At 37.7% G+C, this 26,752-nt stretch overlaps 1 protein-coding gene across 2 annotated transcripts in view; it reads left to right on the plus strand.

Moving 5' to 3' along the window:
* Positions 1–3,094: 3,094 nt before the first annotated feature.
* The window catches only part of LOC144649948 (FACT complex subunit SPT16-like), a 32,933-nt gene continuing 9,275 nt past the window's right edge, over positions 3,095–26,752 (plus strand). Inside the window, exons 1-27 of one of the 2 annotated variants that reach the window (XM_078509536.1) lie at positions 3,095–3,228; positions 3,330–3,440; positions 4,077–4,241; positions 5,196–5,255; positions 5,687–5,779; positions 6,042–6,110; positions 7,606–7,683; positions 8,067–8,153; positions 8,575–8,642; positions 8,816–8,921; positions 9,829–9,895; positions 11,567–11,657; positions 11,768–11,841; positions 12,051–12,163; positions 12,992–13,057; positions 13,159–13,200; positions 13,669–13,731; positions 15,205–15,237; positions 16,057–16,131; positions 16,315–16,358; positions 21,244–21,326; positions 22,054–22,124; positions 22,919–22,983; positions 23,228–23,290; positions 24,097–24,232; positions 25,278–25,379; positions 26,560–26,584. In XM_078509536.1, the coding sequence (XP_078365662.1) occupies positions 3,154–3,228; positions 3,330–3,440; positions 4,077–4,241; positions 5,196–5,255; positions 5,687–5,779; positions 6,042–6,110; positions 7,606–7,683; positions 8,067–8,153; positions 8,575–8,642; positions 8,816–8,921; positions 9,829–9,895; positions 11,567–11,657; positions 11,768–11,841; positions 12,051–12,163; positions 12,992–13,057; positions 13,159–13,200; positions 13,669–13,731; positions 15,205–15,237; positions 16,057–16,131; positions 16,315–16,358; positions 21,244–21,326; positions 22,054–22,124; positions 22,919–22,983; positions 23,228–23,290; positions 24,097–24,232; positions 25,278–25,379; positions 26,560–26,584 (2,125 nt within the window). In that variant the 5' untranslated portion in view covers positions 3,095–3,153. The remainder of the gene's footprint in view (positions 3,229–3,329; positions 3,441–4,076; positions 4,242–5,195; positions 5,256–5,686; positions 5,780–6,041; positions 6,111–7,605; positions 7,684–8,066; positions 8,154–8,574; positions 8,643–8,815; positions 8,922–9,828; positions 9,896–11,566; positions 11,658–11,767; positions 11,842–12,050; positions 12,164–12,991; positions 13,058–13,158; positions 13,201–13,668; positions 13,732–15,204; positions 15,238–16,056; positions 16,132–16,314; positions 16,359–21,243; positions 21,327–22,053; positions 22,125–22,918; positions 22,984–23,227; positions 23,291–24,096; positions 24,233–25,277; positions 25,380–26,559; positions 26,585–26,752) is intronic. The other variant, XM_078509537.1, reaches the window with a different exon arrangement.

The following is a 26,752-nucleotide window of genomic DNA, read 5'->3' on the forward strand; positions in this document are numbered from 1 at the left end:
GTTCCAGTGGTTTAGTTAGTTGGGGAGCCGGGTAAAAAAACCGAGATTAGTGCAAAGAACAGCAAGTTGAAGGAATAGCAACATGCTCAAAGTGAGAAAGAAAGGATGCTATTTTGCCACATTGCTACGACTAACCCACATCTTTTTTTCAATTTGGTGAGGGTAAGTCAAAGCAACAAAATGCCTGGAAAAGACTAATTTAAACATGATATCATAGGGAATCATCCTAGCCAGGTAATTAGGTACCGGTAAGTTAAATTCAACTTATTAACTCACCACTTTGGTTGTCGTCACGCCTCATCTGTTACGGTAGGTAAGAGAAGGAGTAGAAAAATAAACTTCAGTGAGCATGCATGTGTTTTTTTAAGTTCTGAAAAATAATAAAGAATTACCGGCCATTACATGAAACTACGGTGATGACAACTTTGTGTGGGGGTGGGGGTTTGCCGAGTGCAGGGGGGAGTTGGTGAGCCATAATCCTAAGTGATCACCCACTTTACTTAATATGAAAGCTGTAGGTGAGTGAGGAAAACTAAAGGCGAGGGGGTGTAATGTGCAAGGGATGGTGTTGGTTGGGTGAAAAGCTGAGGGTAGGGTAAGGTTTGAAGGTTGGGATAATATCCAGGCAACAACCCCCCCCCCCCCCCTAACACCTTGCATCATTATGCCAGTCATACAGTCATGCGAGTCACACAAATGTCTGAGGTTTGTAAGCAATGTTGCCATAGCAGTGATCACAACCTATTGGCAGAATAGCTTGGGCAAGAGTCTCTAGCTCATTGAGATTCTCACAGCAGAGCATGATTCATAATACTGATATGAGTATCATAAATCGTGCTCTATGGCGAAAATCACGTACAAACAATAATCCATCCCTATTGAGGGCAACACAATGTCAACATATGCAAAAACCATAAACCCATGACAATTTGAAAATTCTATATCAACTAACAATCTAACACTGAGCTTCAAAATTACTCCTAAATTTAGATATCAAGATATTGAGACAAATATCCCATAACATCAGTACAGCTGTGATAACCCAACACTGAACCTAAAATTCTCAGAAGTAGCAAGTTACCTGTTTTCTCAACAACATATTGATACTACACAATAAATGCAATGTTGACCACTCATGGGGTTACCAGAATGGTTCAAGGGGAAGAAGCTCACTTACTTCTTGAGAAGCAATATTCAGATGAAGGGTAGGTGCCAACTGTGAGCTATATAGGCAATAAGCAAACGATTGTTGACAAGGCAATTGCCCGCTGGCCAACAGAAAATCTCCCCGTTAACTTAAGTTACAGTCAACTCTCTATTAACAGACACCTCTTTAAAATGACACCTGGTGTTGGTCCCGTCCCTACCATTTGTCAGTCTTTTACTGTCACTAAACTCCCTATAAGACAGACACCTTTCTGAGACAGACAGTAAGAGCTGGTCCCCATGGCGTGTTTTAGAGAGAGTTGACTGTATTGATAATCTCATTAACATGATGTTAACATCTCTATTTTGGTAAATCCCACTATGGCCTATCCTCCAGAGGGAGGGAATGAACTCTATATACCACTAAGCTTAAAAGTTAATCCAGTCATTGGTCAGTGGTATATCCCAACTCTTCAAACATCCAGATGGTGGACACGAGTAAACCAACAAAAAAAATAATAGAAAAAAGGCTCAAGCTAAATAGGTAGCCTGATTGATACTCTAGTACCCATCACTTATTACCCATCCATGGGCCCTTGACAAAACTTACCGGTATATGGTACAAATTCAGCCATGGCGACTACAAAAAAACGCAAGTCTGTCAGAACAAAGCAACTTACACTATTTAAGTTTGGCATTGCTTTGTTTTTGATGTTTCATTGCATAACTGCAGCCCAGCAGAGCTGATTTTGTACCATGTGGCCAGGTCATGCAGAGGACCTATACAAGGTTTTGAAATGGCGCAGAGGTGAAAATGAATGGAGGCACACCTCCAAGAATGGAATTTAGGTACTTTCATGTTTCTCTTCCAGGGCTCGAGACTAATGGTAGCCAACTTGCCAAAGGCTACTGAAATTTAGGTTTTGGCTACCAGGTTTAGCATTCCTACTAGCCATTTGGCTAGTGAAAAACTCGGAAAAGTCAACTGTACTTGATACAAATCCATATACCTGACTAGTGAACAATTACTTTTGGCTAGTAAAATCTGACATGTCACTAGCCAGTAAACCAGTAAGTTAAAAAGTTAGTCTCGAGCCCTGTCTTCTATAAAATTTTAAATGAGCATCCCCATCAATTTTATATCATAATTTATCTTCTTCTTCCCCCACCCCCTGCTCATCACCACCCCCAGGACACACACCACCACCCCACCCCACCCCACTAGCTATGGAAGAGGGTGGTAAAAGGTATTTTCGGGATGCATGATCAGCCCTTTTTATTTCCCGTAAAATGTGAAATGGCTATTTTTTTCCATGTGAATTGTGATTTCCATTATAGTAGCCGTGAACCGTGGTTTTCCAAAACGATCTTCTCATTTTTTGTGAATTATGAAATGCCACTATTACATTTTTCGTGAGTGAATTGTGAAAGGGCCGTTTTATTTTCCGTGAAACATGATCTATAACCCCCTTTACGACCTTATACCACCCTCATGGCAGGTAAAAAGAAAATAACAGGAAACATGCTTATTTAGCTGAACAATTATTGCACACAGGCTACGTTTGGTTCAATTAAGGGGACTTTTAAATCACATACACAACATTTTGGCACAAAATAATTTCAAACCACGTAGAAGCAAACCCGTTTCAAATTTCTGGTGTGAACAAGACAGAAAGCTGCGATCAAGCATGTTGCAACGCCGAGATAACCCTAAAAATAATCCTAGTTTATGACCAAAGGAAGAAATGAGACAGGAAAGCTATAAACTAGAAGAAAATTGAAGAAATACTCACTTTAGAACAGACATTTAGAGTCGTTTGTCTGAGCTAATGGAATCACCGCAAAATTATGATGGTCAGCGGCCTATCATCCGAAATTGAAATATAAGCGCGGTTTTGATTGGTCGAACTGCCCATGACGTCACCGAGTAGGATTTTATTCCCGCCATTTTGAGTGTTCTTGGTTCGAACACACTTTGCCAATGTAGATATTTTCGAACAAGAAAGAATGGCCGCCTCAAAAATCTCCCTCGACAAAGACGCCTTTTTTCGACGAATCAAAAGGTTTTACGACGCCTGGAAGGTAAAAATTTTGTAGCGTTTTTGGGAGGGTAAGTGGCTAGTTGCACTTCGTGCGAAGACTTAGAGATTTCTCACGTACGGCAAATATGATGCGAATTTCAGAAAGAGGAAACGGCTGAAGGAAATGGGGCAGCTTTTCCAAGTGTTGATGCTGTTGTGATTGCAGTGGGGCAAGATGAAGATGTCATTTACAGCAAATCGACAGCAATCCAGGTAAACCATTTGAATACAGTGTCGGTTTTGACGGTCACATGGCCTGGAATGTCGATCATTAATTGCATTGTACATGAAGTACATTCTTGATTGCGATATAAATTGGGTTTTGCACCTTGATGCAGGGTGCATTTAAATTCTCACCTTAACTACACCTGGTATTTTGAACTGTTGTTTATAAATGACTTGTGTTGATTGTTCATTCCTGACTTTAAATTTGGAAAAAAATAATTAATATTCATTTATTTTTTTTATTACAATCATAGTCATTCAGTTATATGCAAGTATAGTACAGAGGGTGGTAAAGGGGGGTATAGATTATGTTTCACGGAAAATTAAATGGCCCTTTCACAATTTCACAAAAAAATATAATATTGGCATTTTCATGCTTCATGGAAAATAAAAGAGAACGTTTTGGAAAATCACAGTTCACAGCTACTATCATATGGAAATCACAATTCACAAGGAAAAAAAAAACCTTCACATTTCACGGGAATTAAAAAGGGCTGATCACGGGTCGTGAAAATACCCTTTACCACCCTCAGTAGATGTACTGTTACCAGTTTATAGGAGAGTGAGCATTTGGATCGTAGAGCTGAAATAGTTTCTGATTTACTGAACTTTGTTCCGTTATAGCAATGGCTGTTTGGTTATGAACTGGCAGACACTGTCACAGTGCTAAGTGAATCGTCAGTTCACTTCCTTGCAAGCAAAAAGAAAATTGATTTTCTAAAGCCACTGCAAGAAATGCAAAAGAAAGGCAACATTTCTCCTTCAATACAACTACACTTGAGAGACAAGGTGAGGTGCACAAATCTTTCTTCAGTATTTTATGCTTATTTAAAAGAGAAGACTTTTGAGTGCAAATAGTATGGTTTCCTTGACTTCAGATTGAGCTGTCTGGGTTCAATCAGTCTCTGTCAAGGGTCATTACAAGTAGTCTTTGGAAAACTCTTCTCTTTCACGGTTCCTCTTTCCAGTCCAACCAATGTGTACTACAAACAGTTAGGGCAACCTGATGAGATACAGTAAACACCCGCGTGTAAGAACCTACAATTTTCTAACTTTGGCAAAATAGGTTCTTGTATTTGGGGGTAGTTATTGGTAATTTAGGCTAAGTAGGTTCTTAATAAGGTTCTTAATTTCAAAGAAGGAGCCAGTTTTGTGATTGTATGAGAAGAAAAACAAATGGGTTTGGTCCTTCATTATGCAGCATTTATTCATAACTGTATTGCTTCAAGCCTCATGCAAGGTCCAAAGAAGACAATTACAGTCTATGTGAATCTGTCTTTTTTTTTATTTGTAAATACAGTTTGGGATGTTCGGTTAAAAATGTTCATAAAAATTTTCTATAACCCACATAATAAGAACCTGCTGAAATTTGCTTGGCTAAACAGGTTCTTATATTTTGGGGTATTAAAATGGCAAATTTCTGCCAGCAGGTTCTTAAACCACTAGGTTCTTACATGCGGCTGTTTACTGTACTGGGAGTGGGAAAGGGAGAGATACCTGCAATGGACTGCAGTAGCAGTAGCAGGGCTCAATAATTATTGAAGTTTCTCTGTTACAGAAACTGCTGTTTGGCAGTGACAATTGTCAGGGTTTTCAAAATGAGCCGGCGATGGCTAGAGTTCTGCCAGCTACTTGATTATATATCACCGGTTACTCTTCATTTGATATTATTATTTTGGAAGAGGTACCATGTTTGTAAAATTTGTGTTCTTCCTAACACTGATAATTTGATCTTATTCACAGACTGACCAAGACAAGGAGAATTTCCAAAAACTTGTTAGTGCCATGAAGGAAAGTAAATCTGTAAGTATGTCACATTATTTCGATCACTATGCTTGTAATTTCATTTAAACTTAACAGACTTAAGCCCACATTGTATACGCTCACCTCCATAATATGGACACTCCGCTCTGCCCCTATACGGTGGCTGCGTTGAAAAGGTTTGACTGGAATAAAAATTTTGCAAACAGTGTACAGTAAGAGCATCTTGTTGTTGGCAAGATTTCTTTGGGTGAATTGCCTTTTTCTATTTTAGTCGCTAAATTAAGCTCACGCTTTAAATCCTTCTCAATTTTAGTTGCTAGGCTGGCGACTTTGGTTCCAATTTAGTCGCTAGCTCCAAAATTTAAGTCGCCATGGCGACTAAAATGGTCTTAACTTGGAGGGTTGATTGTATGTGTTAAAATGATAAAAAGAGCGCTGTGGTATTCATTTCTTCTTTTCGTGCTTTGTAGGGAAAAACAGTGGGTGTTTTTGTGAAAGATAATTTCCAAGGACAATTTGTGGATGAGTGGAAGAATGCATTTGAAAAGGAGTCATTTGAGAAGGTCAGAAAACTACTGGTCAAGCAAGTTTAAAATAATAAATTTTAATTTTTTGATTGCAGGAAATTAATGTACATGTAGTACTGTGTTTTCCTTCACTGAGGCAATATCAGCAGAAGTCGTTTTATGCATTTACCTTAGTAGTGGGTGGTTTGTACTAGGCAACATTTTGCACGGTTTGTCTTGCAATGGCACAACAAAGTGCAGACATGTTGCACTTTTCTAGTGTAACAGCTCCTTAAATGTTTTTTTTTATGTTTTGCAGGTTGACATTAGCAGTGCTGTAGCATACATTATGTCAGTAAGAGAGGACAATGAACTTACCCATGTCAAGGTAATGAATAACTTACAATAATAGATGTAACCTACATGCATTTTACTAAGCATCATTAATTTTGAACATCTTTTTAACAATTAGACTGCAAGCCTGAGTTTTATGTGAGTGTACATTGTATAGTCAAGGAAGTCCAGCCGAGTTGACTATCACTCATAGAAAACAGAAGCAATAGTCTAATTGAAGGCATGAGCGCAAGAAACGCACTTTGTGTTTTGGCCAAATTGAAAATTGTCACAAACAACTTCAAATTTCACGCGCAAGTTCGTTTACGAGTGCTCAACACTGCCCTGTATTTAATTTTGCTGGTCTTTCCTTCGTTTTCGAAAAATAACACATGCAAAAAGACAAGGTTTTTGCTTGCGCTGCGTCTTTTGACTTTTCTTTTGCAAACGATAAACAAAGGAAACCTTTTGTTTCTCAAGACGATGAAGTCAGCTAAATTTTTAGGGTTACAGTCCTAGCCCTAACGCAAAAAGGTAACCCCAAGGCCGTAGGGTCGGGGTTACTAGTTTTGCTTTCAGTTGAGTGCCGCCGGCTTGCTCTCACTTCTATCTCCACTCCTTACATCATCACACATCTACAAAATCCCGCGAAAACAAGATTAAACTTATGAGGTTTTCGTTCGCACGAATCGATAGATTGATTGATGAATATTTAATGAGGCACAGAAAAATTTTTGGCAAGGGGAGGTCCCCTGCCAAACCTATAAAGAATTTTTTTAAAGTCTAAAACCAGGTCACTTCTCGGCAACTTTGTCGCGGCAGAACCCAAGCAGACCCTTTAAAACTCGCGTTGACGAAGTTCCCGGGAAGAAACCTCTTGTTTTAGGGCTTCTATGCGGCCAGGCTCAAAACTACCTTGTTTGTACAAAACAAAGGCAGAAACATCACTCAGTTCTTCAAGCAATGCTGTAAACTTACGGGTATTCAGACTTAATGATGTCCTTCAACCACCTGGCAGCCGCACTTACGCTAAAACTAACCAAAGGCTTCAAATGATTTTCAGGAACAAATGGCCATTTTTTTTCTTTTTCCTCTCACGTGACACCTATCAGGTGACATCGCGTCACAATGTGTTAGTATCCAGTCCTTTTCTTAAAGCGAATCCTCAAAATGGTGGCTAGGAACTAAAAGCATGGCTCTGACACGTTTTTCAACCTCCCCGGACAGTTAAATAACACTAGAAGGAAAGATTTACACGCGATGTGTCGAAAAACTCATGCTGCTGGCTGACTGTGGAGAACGTAAGCTTTGCAAAACGCCTTTGTTCTTTGTATACGTAATTTCTAAAAAACGAAGCTAGATTCAGCGAATTTGAATACAGATCAATGTTAAGCACACGTAAACGAACTTGCGTGCGAAATTTGGAGTTGTCTGTGACAATTTTCAATTTGGCCAAAACACAAAGTGCGTTTCTTGCGCTCAAGCCTTCAATTGTGAGTCAGTTTTCCATGTTGTATAGTTACATGTACATTCAACTTTCTTTCCTGTAGAAAGCTTCACAAGTTTCTTCAGATATTTTTGTCAAATACTTCAAGAAGCAAATCATGGAAATTGTGGATGATGAGAAGGTATGGTTTTATTACATCCAGTTGAAAAGTTATTTACAAGCAAAATGTTATTTTATTTTTTAAAGATGGGTGGCAAGAGGTGATACTGTACTTAGCCATTTATGAACACACAATTGTAAAATTGATGTTTTTAATAAGAAATGCCGGTTTATAATGTCAAACATTCATCTGATTTACATGTTTGTTACATACAATGGGATTTTTATTTATTTATGCTAATTAGGAACATATAATTTGAGTAAAAATCTCCTAATACTTCATCAGGGTGGCCGTATTAAAGGAGTTCTAAATGTGACCTCAATCATGCATATTGGGGTTGCCATAGCAAAACACTGCACATAAGACAGGGTTTCCATGTAATATATTTTCATTTTGTTTTGTAGCGAGTCAAGCATTCTAAAATTGCTGATGGAATAGAGGGAGCTTTGGAGTCCAAGAAATTTCTACAAGCTGGCATGGATGCCGACCAAGTGAGTCCATACTAGACTATTATTTTATTTTATTTCACTATCTTTTGGAAGCCTTACAATATGAGTAGTAAAGGTATAATCAAGCAGGAAAAAGTGTATTTACCGGTATTTATTTATTTATTTATTTTATTTCCTTCTTTCTTTCTTTCCTTCTTTCCGGTGTGGGGTGGGGGGGAGGGGGAGAAAATTAACCAGTACGCTCTTTTTTCTGATCTGCATACACTTCTCCTTTATGTACATGTACTAGTACTTAATGAGGGAGTTTTTTTTCCTTTTTAAGATCAATTTCTTGTGTTATGTATTATTATTTTTTTTACAAAAAATTGAACTTTTATCATTCTTAGGGCCAAAAAGGGTAAATCTACAATGACAGACGTAACTTATGACCTCTTCTTCTTATTAATTTTGTTTCTCTTTCTAGGTCGAGATGTGTTATTCTCCTATTGTACAGAGTGGTGGAAAATTCACACTTAAGTTTAGCGCTGTCAGGTAGGAGATCAGAATTGTACTTGTAGCAGTGTTTATAGTGTCAGCTAGTGGGTAGCCAGTTATTTTTCACTGTCTGCTCAGTATAAAGTTAGTCCAATATAGACTAAGAGTCTGACCTGGTAAGCTACAGCCCAGCCTTCTGGTAAATAAATGTTACTTCATTTTCTTTTCAGCAATGAAGACAAGCTCCACTATGGTACGATAATCTGTTCACTGGGTGTTCGGTATAAGTACTACTGTTCCAACATTGTCAGAACAATGTTGTATGAGCCGTCACAGGTAGGGTTCACTTTCTTCTTCCTCTCCTCTCCCTTCCTCCTCTTTCCTTCCCTCCCTCCTTCCCTAGCTCACTCCTTTCTTCCCCCTCCATCCTTCCCTCCCTCCCTACCCCCTCCTTTTCCCGTCCTCTCTCTATCCATTCCTGACCCTCTCTTCCTCCCTGACCCTCCCTTGCTCCTTGCTCTTGTTCCCGTTCCCTCCTTCCCTCCCTCCCTCTGCTCCTTTTTTCTCCACCCTCTTTCTTTCCTCTTCTTTTCTGTCTCCCTGTCTCCCTCCTTTCTCCATTCCTCCTACCCTTCCTTCCTTCCATCCTGACTCTCCCTCCTTCCTACTTCTCCTTCCTCCTTCCTTTCTCTTCTTTCATCTCTCCTTCATTCCCTCCCATTCCTCCCTTTATTCTTCTCTCCTTCTCTTCCTGTCATCTTTCCCTCCCTCCTCCCTTTTCTCCCTCCCTCTTTCCTCTCCTTTCAACCCTGCCCCCTACTTCCTTTTCTCTCATACCTCCTACCATCCCTCCAATCCTCAATCCTTTCCTCCTTTTTTCATTCCTCCATGTTTCCTTTCTTCCCTCTTTTTCTTCCCTCCTTTCTTCCCTCCCATTCCTCCCTTCTTTTTTTCTTTCTCCTGCTGTCATCTTTCCCTCCCCCTTCCTTTCCTCCCTCCCTCTTTCCCCTCCTTTTAACCCTGTCTCCCTTCTTCCTTCTCTCTAACTTCTCCTACCATCCTTTCCTCCTTTCTTCCATTTCTCCCTCATTTTCCTTCTCTTCCTTCCTTTCCTCTTGTCTCTTTGTCTTTCCTTTCCTTCCCTGCACCTTTCCGTCCTTTCATCTCTTTCCCCTTCCTTCCCTCTTTCCTTCTTCCCAGGGGATTTTGTTTTCAAAATTAAATAGTACCATGTCTGTATCAGGAGCAACAAGACAACTATGACTTTCTGCTGGAAACATTGGATGTTATTTTGGACAAGCTAAGACATGGTAAGTAATTTACAGTAGAACCCTGGTAACTCGAACTCTGAAGGGAAACGAAAAACCGTTCGAGTTAGCGGGGTTTCGAGTTATCGGGGTTTCGAGTTATCGGGGTAGATTGAATATTTAATTTGCCAAGTTAATAATTGATAGTTTACTGATTTTACAGCACTTCAGTAAACAGCACAGTGCAAATTAAACTTATCTCGTCAGAAACTCTAACACGATCATAAATTCTTAGGATAATCATAAGAGTGGAAAAGGCTGTCAAATACGTGATCTGTTTTGTTGCTCTAACCAGTGGGCAACCGTGGTGAGTTGCAAGAACCGGGATTCGAGTTATCGGGGTAAATTTGACCCAAATTTTGATCAAGGGAAACGAAATTTTGTTCGAGTTAGCGGGGTTTTCGAGTTATCCGAGTTCGAGTTAACCGAGTAAAAATGACTGAAAAGTGAGTTCAAATCCAAGGGAAATGGAAGTTTGTTCGAGTTACTGTAGCGGGGTTGTTCGAGTTATCTGAGTTCGAGTTACCGGGGTTCTACTGTATATTTATTTTTCTTATAATTTGTACAATTTTGTTATACATGGCATAATGGTCTCGCTGCTTGACACTATTAAAAGTGATGTAACGAGGAATCAAATATCAATCACTTCTTGGATTATTATGTTTTAGAATATAGCCGCTGTATACGCGCAATGGAATTCTAGCGGGCATTATTTTTAATAGAACATAGCTGAAAACTATAGAAGCCCGGTACCCCGGATGTGCGAATTGTTTGTCGAGTTTCGCTGAACGCGTGACTTCGTCGACTTCGCCTCTATTCTCTTGTTTTGTTGTTTAAAATGCTTTAAAGCAGCAAGTTTTTATCAAAAACGTTTTACATGCTTAAATGGAAGTAAGACAGTGCCAAAGGAAGCGACAGATGAAGAAAGAATCGTTGAAATTTGCTGTTTTTTCTTTGGAGTTGTGTACGCCACTATTTTGCCGTGAACTGCCGAAATTGTTTGGAAATTATTTAGCAAAACAAGCCGGACTCTAGAAACGCTTTGAGGTAAGAAACCTTTTTTAGCCACAATCTGAAGACAGAACACTCCACTTTTGTTCTTTTTAAATCGAAATTAGAGGCGAATTTAAAAAACTTGCTGCGAAACGAACGCATGGAAATTTTTCATTTGAATGAAATTGAAGTAGGCTTGAATGCGTAAATATCTCAACTAGATTTGTCGGCTTTGTGAGAATCTTTTGGTAGTCGGAGTAAGGACTATAAATAGGAAATATGAATGAAATGGTATCTTGGTTTATTTATAAAGAAGCCGCCAAAGAAAAGAATAAACTAAAATTTCACTTTCGATGTTGCGTGCGTTTGTAAATACCGTGAGCAGCCGTGAGCGGCCGCGAGTCTTGTAAGTTCTGTGCTCTTTTTAATGCTATATTCTAAACCCACTAGAAGATTGTTTTCCTATGTCCTATAAGAAAATAATGCACTTTTGAGGTCTATAAAAGCAGCTGAATGCCCTCGCCTTACGGCTTGGGCATCCACTAGCAGCTTTTATAGACCTCAAGCGTGCATTATTTTCTTATAGAACATGGAAAACCATCTTCTAGTAGGTAAATAACTGTATTTAATTTACATGTAGGTTAAAATTATTTGAGTAAACATTGCTATCTTTATTTTTAGGTGTAAAGCTTTGTGATGTTTACAATGCTGCCCTTGACCATGTCACAAAAAAGAAACCTGATTTTCAGGCTAATTTTGTGAAAAATGTTGGGTGAGTGAAGGAACATAACATTTAACTGTGTGTGATTTGTTGTACATTTTTCATATCAATAGTTATTACTATAATTCTATTTGATCATTATTTTGTCTGCCTCTTTTCAGGTTTGGAATGGGAATTGAATTTAGGGAAGGCTCTTTACTTATAACTTCGAAAAACAATCATGTTGCAAAAAAAGGTAAGAAAAACAAACATAGGCTCACCTTGGTCACTTTGTGACATATTCAACAAGGCAAATTACCGGTATAGAAAAAATAGTCCGATCTTTTCAGGAAAAATAACTTGGTAGAAGACCAATTTCACAGCTTTCTTTATTTTTGTCTTATGTCTGAATTTAGAGATTATCGATTCACTATTGAAAGTGATCCTAATTATGTTTGTCTTTAGGAATGGTTTTCAACATAAATGCAGGGTTCTCAGGTCTGGTTAATGAGAGTTCTGAAGACAGTGAGAGCAAGAACTATGCACTGTTTGTTGGAGACACAGTGCTAGTCAATGAGGTAGGTTGCATAAGTTTCAACACAGGCAGACCACCCTATGTGTTCGTATTATTGTTGTTGACATGAGACGAACAAAAGAAATTTTGAAATCTATAAGGGCTACTGAAATAAAGCTCTGGAAATTAAATATCTAAACTTCATTTCGCTCTAAATATCTCAATGAAGTTGAATGAACTGTTTATCGACTCAATTGTTGCATTTCTTCGCCTGCGCGGACCGTTTTAAGCGCCTTTTTAACTGATTTAGCCGGCCGAAGGTCGGTAATAGAGAAAGAGGAGACAAGGCTTTCAAGTCGGCGGCCGACAGCAGCGACCTCTTCCACTTCAAACCAGAATTAACGCAAAACTTCTGAAAATCTCACCTATCTGACGACGGTTATCGATCGGTGAGTTGTTGCTCTATCTCTTCGCCGAATTTGAACTTCATCCCTCCAACAATTTCCGAGAAAATCCACGCTGAAATCATGCATACGGCTTGCTGACTATGATCGGTGCTCAACTCAGCGACCAGAGAAATAACATCATCGGCCGGCCGTTTCAAATTCACCAATCAGGTTTTGAGCCGCGGCGGGCTGCCGCGAAATGCCAAGCGCTGATTGGTGAATCTTTGATCTCCAGACTGGATTGAGGGTGGCATACACCCTTCTTGCAATTGATTTGAGTTATCAGGAGGTTTAATTGAGAAATTAAGGGTTGGAGAAAATTTAATGAGAATCCACTGTATACCAGGGCAAGTTATACTGAGAGTATGAAAGTGGGATTTAATTTTATTTATTTAGTTACAAGTATTTATTTATTTATTTAATATTTATTTATTTATTTATTTCAGGATGCTCCAGCCACATTACTCACTGTCGCCAAGAAAAAGATCACAAACATTGGTATCTTTCTCAAGGTTGGTTTACTGTTACTCATTGTTTTACACATTATGTCATTCATGCTATTTGCAAATTGGGTTAACTTAAAGTGATTGATCATTTTCTGCTTTTTGTGAAGGATGAAGAAGACGAAGGAGAAGATCAACAAGAGAATGGAGAGGTATGTTATGTTAATTTTTTTTATTTATGCAGCAAGTTGCTTTAACTGCAATTTTAAATGAAAAAATTGCAGCGGGGTTTTAGTTTATTGCTGGTTATTGAGATGACAATGAGGAGTCTGATGATTTGCCAACAGTGACAGCAATATATGGTGGTGATCTTGTGGTGATGACAATAACAATAATGATGACAGTGATGGTGATTACATTGTATTATAACAATGACAACACAAATAATGATAACAATGGTTTGACAATACTGATGATTGTGATAACAATATTGGCAATGCTGCTGCTGCTGTTGCTGCTGCTGATGATAATGATGATGATGGATAGATAGGAGGAGAAGGAGTAGGAGGTGTCGGCGGCAGAGGAGGAGTTGGACAATAGAAATGATCCTATGATTTATTGCCATTAAATAAAATTGTGCATGTAGTTTATTGAGTGTGGTATTTTCTTTTCCTTTCTAGGCTGAAGAGGACCTTCTCTTGGGTCGAGAGGGGAAAGGAGCATTACTTGAAAGCAGAACAAGAGTAAGTCTTGATCACTTAAAATTTTGAAAGGGTTGATATTTTGACATAATTTAATTTTTTGTAAAATAAATTAAATTTCAAATAATTATTCCTCAGCTCCTCAGTATTATCAGTTGCTATTAAAATTATTTTACAGAAAATCTACACAGTCCAAAATAATCTATATGCATCAGGTCCTCTAAGTCCCGGCAACCAGCAAAAATTGCTGTCTAGATGTTGTAGGCATGCCAGCTACTCCTCAGATCAATTTGATTTCTCACGATACAAAATGCACTTAACAAACAATGCAAGCTGGAAGCAATGAAAATTTGGTTGAAAACTTGAAAATGAATCAAGAATCACAAAGATACTCGTGTACACGAGCAAACTACCTCAGGTTCATTGAAACTTGGTGGTTTTTACTTCATATAACACAATGTGTATGTTTATCACTTAAAATGACTTGTTTAATTCTTAACTTCTGGCAACTGAAATTGACGCTTTTTAGGGAAGTGAATTTTAAGAAGATGACAATGCTTTCTGTGGCATTAAAAGCATGATTCACAGGCATCTAATAACAGGGCTGCAAATAATTTTTTTCACTTGAAAGGACATATGTCCTACTAAGACACCATCTTGGTCGGACAAAACAAAATTGTGGTTGGACATCACCAATAACAAAAGGTTGAATTTTATTCATTGTTGCTGTAAAATGTTGTACGATTAAAAAATTCTCTGGACATTATGTCTGACCACAATTGAAAATTTGTCAGACATGAGCAAATATTGGTCGGCCAATATCTGATGACCGACTGTTATTAGCAGCCCTGTGACAATCATACAAGCCATTCCTATGAAGTTTTGAAAGTGCTCACTGCCACCTACATGTACTACAAAATACATGTATTCCCCTCACTACATATTTTGAGAAGACCCCTGATATTTTAGTAACGGCAGAAATAGTGCAGTTTAAAACTAAGAGTAAATAAAACTACTTTATTTTAGGGGCAGAGTATTAAGCACTGTTTTGCCAATTGAGGGCATAGTAATCAAACAAACAAACAAACAAAAATATAATATTTTTGTAAATGGAACATAAATTTGTTCAAACACTCACATAACTGGCTGGAGGCAGACCGCAGGGTTGTAGCTAAGGGCCGGCTGCCGGCTAATTTCACCGGCTGAAAGAGAATTTAAATCCGGCTGAAATTTCAAATGAAAACAAAGACTTGGGCAAACTTTAGAGCTACCAAGGCCAGAAAAGCCGGCTGGGCTTGTTGATGAGCCGGCTTGGTGTTCTCTTAGCTACATCCCTGAGACCGGTTGGCTATTTACAAAGCATTAAGGAGCTGAATTCATGACCACTAAACACAAATCTATCAAAAGGCCAGGAGGATGATTTGAAATTAGATTAGAAAATTTAAAATTTAGTCTTAAAGTCATACAATGTATGTCTAAAAGTCTTATAACCTCCTCTTTTTCTGTTGACTGTAGTATTCTGCGGAGCTGAGAACTTCAGGAATCACTGTAAGCCGTTTGCAGTGTAGTATCAATTATTGTAGCTAATTCTTAAAGTCTTCATAAACTTGAAATCGTGGACATTTTAATAAAGGGTCATTAACATAAAAATAATAAGCTACACTACTATTTTTGTTTAAAAAACATCATATAAAAATTAACGACTTATGCAAAAACTAAACAAACTACTCAGTTAACATAAAATTCATTGATAACTTCTTGTGGTCTAAAATAATCAATTTAATATCTAAACTAAACATTTTTACTAATAATCAGCAGTAATTATTAAAAAATAATGTCACTTAAAAATTGGATTGATCAGTTCATAGTTAAGATTTTTTCATAGCAAAAACAAACTTAATCATTTAAATTAATGTATGTGATCTACAACTTAAACTGTGTAATTTTCACACACTCATTGTAGTTCTGGTGTTAAATTTAAATTAAACTGTTTAAATCAGATTAACATTTTTAAAATTGTATTTTAATGGCCTAAGATTTGACTCCTTTATTTTTAAAAATATCAAAGATCCGATACCAGGATTCATCATGATTTCGTAGCTTCACGACCATCAAACACTCTTCTCAAGAAACTATTTGGTTGAACTCAATTTTTACTCAAGTGTAAACTACAGTGTACCTTTCCACTGGTTATCTCGAAGGCCTACTAAAAAAATCTTGAAAGCCCTTTCATTTTGCAAATCACTTCAAGTCACTTTCCAAAAAGATTGGAACTAAAAGTATGAGTAAATGAGAATTTTTGAAAAACGATTTTTGGTAGAAATCACTAAGTAATAAGATAATAAGATTTGTTATAATTTTACACAGACTGAAATGACAGCAGAGGAAAGAAGGAAAAAACATCAACTGGAACTAAAAGAACAGTTGCATGAAGAGGCAAAGGTCTGTATCATTTCTGGAGTGTTAATGTTTGTAACTTTTCCTAGGCTGAAGAATTTCATTCATTACACCAGGGACTTATTGTTCATTCATTTATATTATTTATTATTCTGGTAAGGGTTATGAAAGGGTTTGTTATATCAGGTTCCACTGTATTTTAATACCAGTACTTGTGTTTTTTTGCAGAGACGTCTTCTGGAGTCAAAAGGTGATACAGATGCAGTTGCTAAGTAAGTAACAATTTTGTCATACTTTTATATTTTATTCGATCATCTCTTCCGTCATTTTTTTTTTTTTTTTTTTTTTTTTTTTTAATATTTTTAATTTCTTGCCATACAAACATACAGTACAAAATTACAAAGAAAAAAGAAACACTACTTACAATTTAAACATTACTTACAGTCCTAACGCTACTTACTTACACTAATACAATACTTACTTACACTACAACAATAAATTATTACAAGCTTAACATTACTTACTACAAACAAAGCACGTTAAAAAATAAACAAGGTATATTATGCTATGGAGAGCAGAAGAAAAAAGAGACATGCAAAGCAAACACCAGCTTTCTAAACAAAAGGTCAAAAAGCAGGTTTCGAAAAAATAGAGTGACCTAAAATATTTTCGGTGGAGTTTTTTAAAAGGTAGAGTGGAAAAAGGAAATAGTCTAACTTAATACAGGAATAAAGATATTCCATTTTCTGTAATGTTGAGCCAGTGTACCTTTTTTCCTGGCAATGTAAAATTCTAATTTAAGAGTAGCTCTTAATTTAGCCTTAAAAACTGGTAAAGAGGGTTTAATCTTATCAAGCTTACACCTATAAATAAAATATTTTCCAAGAAGAAGAATATGGTTAACTACCATAGAGTCTGTATCGATATCAAACTTACCAAACAAAACATCGGTGAGAGAAAAATTTAAAACTTCATTCTTATGGATGGCCAACCACGACAATACCTCTTTCCAGAATACCTCGCTTGCTTTACAAAGAAACAATAAATGCTCGAGGGATTCATCTTCAGAGTAACAGAAAGCACATAATGGCGAGTCTACAATCTTAAATTTATAAAGTCTGTCATTTGTATACACAATATGGTTTAGTAATTTGTACTGAAAAGCTCTTAACTTTGTATCCAAAGTAACACTAAAATGCTAGAGAATAGATTTTCTTCCAATCGACGGAGAGATTTGGATAGTCATTTTTAAATTTCTTTTGGGCAGTAGGAGGAATTACTTTACGAGAAAGAAACTCTTCATAAACTATTTTGGAGGGAATGTTAGAAATATCCAACATTTCCCCCTTTATTGGCACTTCAAAAGAATTTGCAGGGCAGGAGTATGGTTCACGGTATATACTCTCACCCTTGATAATGGAGCGCCATTCCTTTGGAATGGCACTGACTACTCCCATTAAAAGGAAAAATTGACTAGGTGATAGTTTTGACCTGAGAACTTTATCACTTTCCAGAAACGTATTGTCTTTAGAGACTAAATCTCCGATTTTGCTTATCCCACAGTTTATGCGGAAAAAGGCATGATATAAAGATTTACCTTCACATAGAATGTTTTTATTATTCCACAAGTATTGGTTCATAACATCCCCGTACGAAACCACTTCTTTACTTGAAAGAGTTGACCACGCAGCAAGACAATCTTTGTAAAACTCAGGTAAAAATATGGGCAATTTTGGGCAATCAAAATGACACTGCAAAATGAACTTTCCGCCTAGTTTTTTCAAATAGTGGTTTAAGAAGATCTTCCAGGGACTAACATAGTCCTCAATATACTTCTTCACGCACATTATTCTTTGCGCTAGAACCATAGATTCTATATCCAGCATCTTAAGCCCTCCATTTTCAATGCAATTAATCAAAGCTAACCGTTTAACCTTATCCTTTCCTTTCCAAATAAAGCTGTAAAGTTCTTTATTGACTGCCTGTATGAGATCTTTAGACACATGAATAAGCGACGCTTTCGACATAAATTTCGGAATAGCAAAAGATTTAACGATTTGTATCTTTCCTATAAGTGTGAGTCCCCTCCATTTCCACATGCCTAATGTTTTTTTAATAGACTTTATAATTGCCTCGAAATTATCCTTTTTCCTAGAAAGTTGATCATAATCAAAGTGTACGCCTAAAATCTTAATTGAGCGTTTAAATTCATAGGAAGGTGATTTAGACAAATTTTGGACCCCTAAGCAAAAAAATTCTGTTTTTTCCTCATTTAATTTTAAACCTGAGAATCTCGAAAACAGATCTAAATTAACAATCAGGTTCTCATACGAAGACTTATTCCTCAAAAAACATGTCATGTCATCCGCGAAAAGAGAGATTTTCACAACTTCATCCTCAATTTTGATCCCTTGAATCTTGTCATTTTGTCGAATACTGCAAGCTAGAACTTCTAAACTAAGAATGAACAAGAGAGGGGATAACGGATCCCCTTGTCTCACACCACGGTCAACATTAAAGTAACTTGTCGCAAATCCATTATTTATTACGCAACTAGACACGTTTGAGTAAAAGGTGCGAATCCACTGAATAAAAGATGGTCCGAAATTGAATGTGCGAAGGACCTTCAATAAGAATCTATGGTCCAAAGAATCGAACGCTTTCTCAAAATCAATTGTTACAAGGATACCCGACTGATCACTACATTTTGTATATTCTAATACATCATCAATGGTCCTGACGGCGTCAAATATTGATCTTCCTTTCACATAAGCGTTTTGGTTGTAATGAATCAAGTCAGGAAGTATATTCTCTAATCGTTTAGCTAGCGCTTTGGAGGCTATTTTGGTGTCCACATTAATTAAGGAAATCGGTCTCCAATTTTTGATCAGCCTTTTATCTTTTCCTTTCTTTTCTAATAAAGTGATCACCGCTTGTTTCTGAGAGTTAGATAACTCTCCGTGATTATGTGCATAATTGAGACAAGCTACCAAATGTTTTCCAAGAATAGGCCAAAAGGCTAAGTAAAATTCCGTTGTAAGGCCGTCGTTACCAGGTGTTTTGTTCTTTTGAAAACCATTCAAGATGTTGAAACATTCACCGATAGTCAATTCTACCTCACACTTCTCTTTCTGTATTTCAGACAGTGTGGGTAAGGATACGCTGTTAAGAAATGCGTCTAATGAGGCTTCACTTTCTCCAGTAGAGTTCACTTGGTAAAGATTTGAGTAGAAACTTCTAAGTTCGGCCATTATTTCTTTGGGATTCGTTGTCAGAGATTGATCCTCCTTAAGAATCTTTCGGATTGTGCTCTTTTTACCCCTAGAGCTCTCCAAGTTCAAAAAATACTTGTTGCTTTTCTCTCCTTGCTCGTACCATCTTGCCCTTGAACGGATTATAGCGCCTTGTGCAATGTATTCATATTGAAGGTCATACTCGGTTTTCAAAATCTCTAGCCTATTCAGATTATCCGTAGATGGATCCTGGTCACAAAGCTCTTGAAGGATTGTCAATTTTTCCTCTAGAGATGTCAATTTCGCCTTCCTTTCCCTCGCTTTGCGTTTACTGTATGAAATTGTCTCCTGTCTAATTTTGAATTTAATGAGATCCCAAAGCAATCTGGGATCTTGTATATCCCTAAATTCGTCAACCCAAACCTGGTATCTATCGTTTATTAGAGCTACATAGTCATTGTCATCTAATAAACTTGCATTGAACTTCCAGAAGGAAGGACCGTGTGATTTTTCTTCTATTCCATTAACTGACAACAGAATGGCTGAGTGATCAGACTTTATGGAAGGAATAATGCTCACCTGATCGATCTCCTCCTGCAAGGCATTATCGGTTAACCAAAAATCAAGCCTCCTTTGGATCACAGGAGTTTTCTGTGTCCAAGTAAAACGTCTTATTCCTGGGTTCCTAAGTCGCCAAATGTCTACTAGATCGTACAGTAAGCAAATATTCTCAATCTGCTTAGCTGATTCCTTTAATTTTGGTTTGCCCCCACAACCATCAAGGTTGGGGTCTAAAATAACATTAAAATCTCCCCCAATGATTATTCTACAGTCGTCATCTATATCAATGTTATCCAATTCCTCCTTGATTTTGTCGAAAAAGTGAGTTTGCTCACTCGTTTTGTTTGGAGCATAGATGTTTACTAATAAAAACTTTTGATCTTGCACCAGCGCCTCGAGAAAAATAAAACGACCCTCTTTGTCCTGCCGCATGGACTTGATTTGGAATTCCAAATTATTTTTAATTAAAACAAGCACGCCTCTGCTATGTACAGAACCATGCGAGAAATACATCTCACCCTTCCACTGCTTTTTCCAAACATTTTCAACTTCCTTAGTACTATAGGTTTCCTGAATAAAGCAAATGTCGACTTGTTGTCTCATTACCCATCCAAATACTGCTTTCCGTTTTTCAAAAGAACGAATCCCACGAGCATTTAAGGATAATAGTTTAAATGCAAAGTTGCTTGCTGTCATGATTTTACCACAACTTTTAGAATTTGTAAAAGGCCACCAATGCAGCTGTCAATGGAATAACAAAAAGCGTTACCTGAATTCATTTCCATACAAAAGTTGTGAAGAAAAATATTGCGTAAAGCAGGCGTTTGTTTGCGGAAAAAAAAAAAAAAAAAAAAAAAAAAAAAATTAACACTCTCCCTTATTGCATTTGCAATTAACACCCTACAAGACACTAACGAATAACGAAAACGACAGAACATAAAAGGTGACCAGAAACACTGTTGTGCCACCGTAGAACGACTCGAGGAAATTGATTGAAACAAAAAACAACATAAAAATAAACACAAACTAAATACGAAAACTAAGCGGAGAGGGGAAATGATGATTACAACGGTTATTTGTTCCCCATAACTTCGTCTATTAAATCATAATAAGGAGAAAGCAAGGCCATTTACGACTGAGGCAAGCTTATCTAGTTACAAATTCGCGTTCAATATAAGTTCAAGCTGTGCCTAAATATAGGCATCAAACAATCCAAACAAAAAAGTAAACGTCAATAATTAAAGTGGGTTTAAGTGTCCATCGATATACAATTTATCAGGTTCAGCGCGGCTGAACTCTTCCGTCATAGTGAATTACTAAGAGACAGCATTTAACAGTTTTATATAATTTATATATTATTTAGAGTGAAGCCATCCAATGTAGCCTACAAACATCCTTCCCTAGTTCCCAGGGAAAATGATGTCAGAGAGCTCAAAGTATTTGTTGGTAAGTCATCAACATGCAAGTCTCTTAATTCACTCTCTTTTTTTTTTCAAGGTTAAATCTCACAAGAAGGTTGCAAAACTGGCTTGTTAGGATTTTAACCAGGAAATTTATGCGCAATGCAATGATGACCCTCCTTTTATCAAATCTGGGAATCTTTATTAAGTGACTTTTGTTCAGGGTCGTAACCAGTATATTTTTTCATCGCGATCCCAAATTTTAGCTCTAAATTTTGATTCCTGATCCCTAAAATGTGGCAACATTTGATCCCGATTCCATTCTGATCCAATCTGATTGGCCGATCCGGATCCCAGACTTGTGACCCGGGATCCCGGGTCCATGATCCCGATCCCGAGGCTGTGATCCCGATCCCAAGGCTGTGATCCCTGATCCCAAGGCTGTGATCCCTGATCCCATATACCTGGTTACGACCCTGTTTTGTAGGCCTGAAAATCATATACCTGGAAAAATATTTAGTTTCAGCAAGTTTGTAGTTGTGAAGAGAAACATGTATTGGCTAGCGAAATTTCCTGCTCTGTGCATGTGTTTTCACACAGTCATTAACATTGACTTAAAAAAAAAGATTTGGAAAAATTGTGAATAGAATCTTGTGTTTGTCGTGCAAGAACATATCAGCATATAAATTTTTAAGCACTTATTTAACTTAGCTAATCTGTAAGTAGCGTTTTCTTCTTCATTTTTCATTTCACACTCTTTTCTTTTCATTCAGACAAGAAATACGAGGCAGTTGTTTTGCCGCTGTTTGGAGTGGCTACACCATTTCACATATCCACCATCAAGGTACTGTGGGTGTTAAGAATTCCTCTTTACTCGCCACCATATATTTGGCTTAAAGATGAATTCCAGATCCGCTACTGCGCAAACTCTTGCTTCAATGTTTATGTGAGCCTCACACGAAGGAATTGTTTAGGAAGCAATAAATCTAAAAATTCTGTGACAAACTGTACCTAAAAATTTTCTTCTTTATTAACGCCAGATATGCCTTGCAGGAACAAACGTCCGTAATAACGAGTAGAAGAACCTTGACGCTATTTCAAACCGATGTTTCAGCTCATCGGGAATTCTTGAACGAAACGAATCGTAATGGCGGACTAAAGAACTTCATGTATGCTGTCACTGAAGTGTAACGTTTCAACGAATTCAAAACAAAAGTTGACGAAAACAAACCCCGAGTCTGCGCAGTACGCGACTGGAAATCAGCTTTAATGTAAGTTCCTGAATTTGGTGGATCATCACGAAAATAATTCCCAGTCGAAATTCTCTTTACATTTGTTGATATTCAAAAGTACATGTGACAATCTCCATTTACTTGTCACATTTAATCAAACCCGTCTGGGGGGGCAGCTGAGACTTGCCCCTCAAATCGTCTTTGTCCGTTCTCATCGTGCTATGACTAAATGAATCCTAAATTAATCACAATCAAAATGGCAATGTCGCTTTAACCAGCCTCTCATGAAGATAATAAAGACTATTCATCTAGGTCAGAATTCTAGTTACCAGAACCAAGTGATTTGCTCACTTTGTGGAGTTTTCAGTACATAAAGGTGATATTTGCTTTAACTTTGTGCTTTTAGAACATCAGTTCCAGTGATGAAGGGGGATATACCTACCTCCGAATTAATCTGTTTTGCCCAGGAAGGTAATGAAATAAAAACGTTTCTTTTTTTTTTGGATTAAGCATGAAAAAGTTTTCTTGGCAATAGATGAGAGCTTTCATGTACATGCATTTTTTGTTGTTTTTCTCTAAAGAAAAGTGTTAAAATGATTCATTCAGTTTACACAAACCATTTAACATTTTTTGTGAAGGCATTTTGAAAGGAGGAGAAGGGTATAGGGAAATTATTTTTTTGATTTCAACTGTACACAATGTGTGTTTGTTTCAGTGCTGTAGGCCGTTCTGAAGGAAGCCTGTTTGCACAACCTGAGGCTACGTTTGTAAAAGAAGTGTAAGTCTTCATTATAAACTGTAACGTTTTGGAGAGTTAATGTTTTAAGCAAATTACTGTGTAAACTGTTAACAACATCTGGTAGTAAATTGACAATGAACTAAGCAAGTAAAAGAGAACTTCATATTATAGCTTGTCGGATTAAAGCAGGCCTCGAGACCGTATTCTCAAGGCTTCATTCAACATGAAAAATGATGCTTTCTGTAATGCCTCGTAACTAGAAAAAGGATAACAACCTGCCAAAGTGCAGTTTTCATACATGTACTAGTGATTTACTGTTTTCAAATCAATCCCAGCATAATCTCACTGTTAATCTTGTGCATAACAGCAACTAGTGTGATAAGCCAATCAGAATTCGACGTTTGATAAGAGCGGGAAACTTGGCATGAAACAAATCAGAACTACTTCTGCACTCTGATTGGTCAAAGCACCCTGCACGAGTTTTTGAACGGATTGTATCACTCAGCAAACCAAAAACAAGAGAAGTGTACGTGTACAGCGTTTTTACGTACGTGTATGAACGAGCAAACGATATCAGCAAGCGCCTCCGTGAAGTTTATGGAAAGGTGAAATTAAAATCACAGGATTACTTTTAGTCTATTTTACGGTTGAACCTCTTTAACAGGGAAGGGTGTCCGTATTACAAAGGTAGAGTTTGTATGAATTTTGGTCTCTTTTAGACCAAGTGAACTGTCTGTAATAGGGAGGTGTCGGTATTATAAAGGTGTCCGGAGAGGTTCGACTGTACACTGAAAATAAATGAAAGGAGTAACTATTTTTTTATTTTTAATTGCTCTCTTTTACAGCAATTACCGAAGTTCAAACACAAAACAGCACGGAGCACATCAGCCGCCAGCCTACAACCTGACCACAGCATTTCGTCTGATAAAAGAAGTACAAAAGAAATTCAAAACAAGAGAAGCTGAGGAGAAAGAGAGACAGGTTTGTAGTAGTGTAGAGGGCTTCCCAGCTTAAAATAGCAAATCTCCTTAAGCCTGGCTTCCATATGATTGCAGACGATCGCCAAATTGTAGGTTTTGCGATCTGCGATCATATGGAAACATGCATCTGCGATCGTTTGTGATCGTCTAAGATCGATCGCACACGATCGCAGAAAATAGAACCAAGTTTATTCCCTGCGATCGTCTGCGATCATATGGAAACACAACTGCGAAAAAATTGCGATCAAAATTTATCCCATAATATTGATAATCGATCCTATCATTCAACACCATTCAACACTTTTGCGATCGTCTGCGATCATACGGTTCAGTAAATTTCTGCGATTTTTCGATCGTCTGCGATCCAGCGCGATCGTCTGCGATCATATGGAAACCAGGCTTTTACTTGTCGATATTTGTCAGTCTTTATGATAGTTCTGAAAAATTGGCAGTGCATCAGAGCTGTAATATATCCCCAGTAAATGATTCTCTTTACTTCTTGACAATATAAGTAAATTTTAGATGCATTTCTTGAAGTTACTTGTTAGGTTTGCATGCACCGTGGTTTGCACAGGGTAGGCAATATGTCTAACCGCCGCCTGGTTAGCTCAGTTGGTAGAGCGCCGGACTGCTGTGCGGGAGGTCGTGGGTTCGAACCCCAGACCGGACCAACACTCAGGGTCTTAAAATAACTGAGGAGAATGTGCTGCCTTTGTAATTGCATCTGCAAATGGTTAGACATTCTAGTCTTCTCGGAAAAAGGACGATAAACCGTAGGTCCCGTCTCCTGTATCTTTAGTATTCTAACAGGGGACGTTAAAGAATCCACACACTATTCGCAAAGAGTCGGGCACGAAGCTCCCGGTGTTGTGGTCTGGCCTTTACAATTGTATCTTAAATTACAGTATGTGTAAAGCGCATTTGAACATATATATATGGAAAATGCGCTATATAAATGCATTATCATTATCATTACAATGCATTATGGTCAACGAAAATTGTGTTATATTTGTGGATGTAATATATCTATTTCAACCATTTTTTAGGGCGTGGTACAACAAGGTAACCTTATTTTAAACCCAAACAAAGGAAATCCTAAACTGAAAGATTTGTACATCAGACCAAGCATCACAAATAGAAAATCGCCGGTAAGTCCTTGATACAACATCGCTCTTGCTTCTAACATATTAACTGGCTTTGAAGTTGACAGATTTTTGTTCCGTTGAAAGGGGAATTGACCCTTAGGCACATTTAGGCTGCCTTAAAACTGACAAACTATACGTATTCTGACTACACTAACACGAGACGTTCAATGTGAAGAGTTTATTGAGGATGCGTCAGTATGTCATCTGATGCAAAATGTATCCTAATACAGTCATCTGATGGAAAATGCATCCTGATTTCAATCTTGAATCTCGCAAAAAACAACAGTTCGTTCTAAGAATATTAAGGTGTGTGCTACGCCAGATACGAAAAAACCACTAAAAAGCACCCTTTAGAAGTGGCCAACTGAAAAATAAGTGGAAACGTATTCCTCATCTAACGCAGCAGCACGAGACCCCGAGGAAAGGACACTAAATAATCTAAAGAATTTTTTCAATAGACTTGTTACAAAAGCTGAACAAATAACACTTTAAAGAAAAGCAAGCGAAGACGAGGACTGACGACGTAGAATGACCTAAATCTCCCGCCAAAACCTCTATATACCTAGACATCCCATAACAACCCGCGAACCTCTCAATCGTGCCGTCAGAATAGTAATTTCTTCAATGAATGAATGAAGTTCATTCATTCAAACGTCAGAAATTACATTTTCCCCACATTGTGTAACTCAAACCAATGCTTGCAACGGGTGGAAAGTGCGGGAACAATCAAGGCTAAAAACGACTTAGTTCCAATTAGTTAAAACACGTTGCAAGGGTATATTGTTATGAATCGTAGAGCTTGAAAACCACTGGAAAATTTGGTATTTGTTGATGTGCAGTTAGCTATTTTAAAGTTATGCAATTCAGAAACTTGAGGACAATTGCCTCCCTCCGCAGAGGTCTCTTCGTGTTTCGTACGGGCGGGAAAAGGGAGAGGAACGGGGAGAGGGAAAGTAAGCGCGCGGAGCCGGAGAGAACGAAACCAAAGCGCGCCATCGTGTTTGCCCCTCCCCCGTGCGCCCCCCCAAGAGGCCGGGAGGAGAGAGGGACAAGGAAATGATAGACATCTGAAGATGTTAAGATGTCCGCCAACCAAAATTCCGTTAACTATCAATAATACCTGTTATGTTGTATTATTTTAACTGGGTCAACTCAATTGTTATAATTTTGTTTTACTTATCAGGGTACATTAGAAGCGCACACAAATGGTAGGTTCACTTTCTGCAAAGCAAGACATTTTAAATTCTATCTTACTACTAAAAGAATACGCTCAGTGCGATAAGTAGTAAGAGCTTCTCAGATGTTCTTTAAACTAGAAAAAACTTTCGAGGAATGCGAATTTTGTAGTTCACTCAGTTATTTCCCAAATTGCACAA

The sequence above is a fragment of the Oculina patagonica genome, chromosome 4 (assembly GCF_052425735.1).
Source record: "Oculina patagonica isolate OP01 chromosome 4, crgOcupat, whole genome shotgun sequence".
Taxonomy (NCBI): Eukaryota; Metazoa; Cnidaria; class Anthozoa; order Scleractinia; family Oculinidae; genus Oculina; species Oculina patagonica.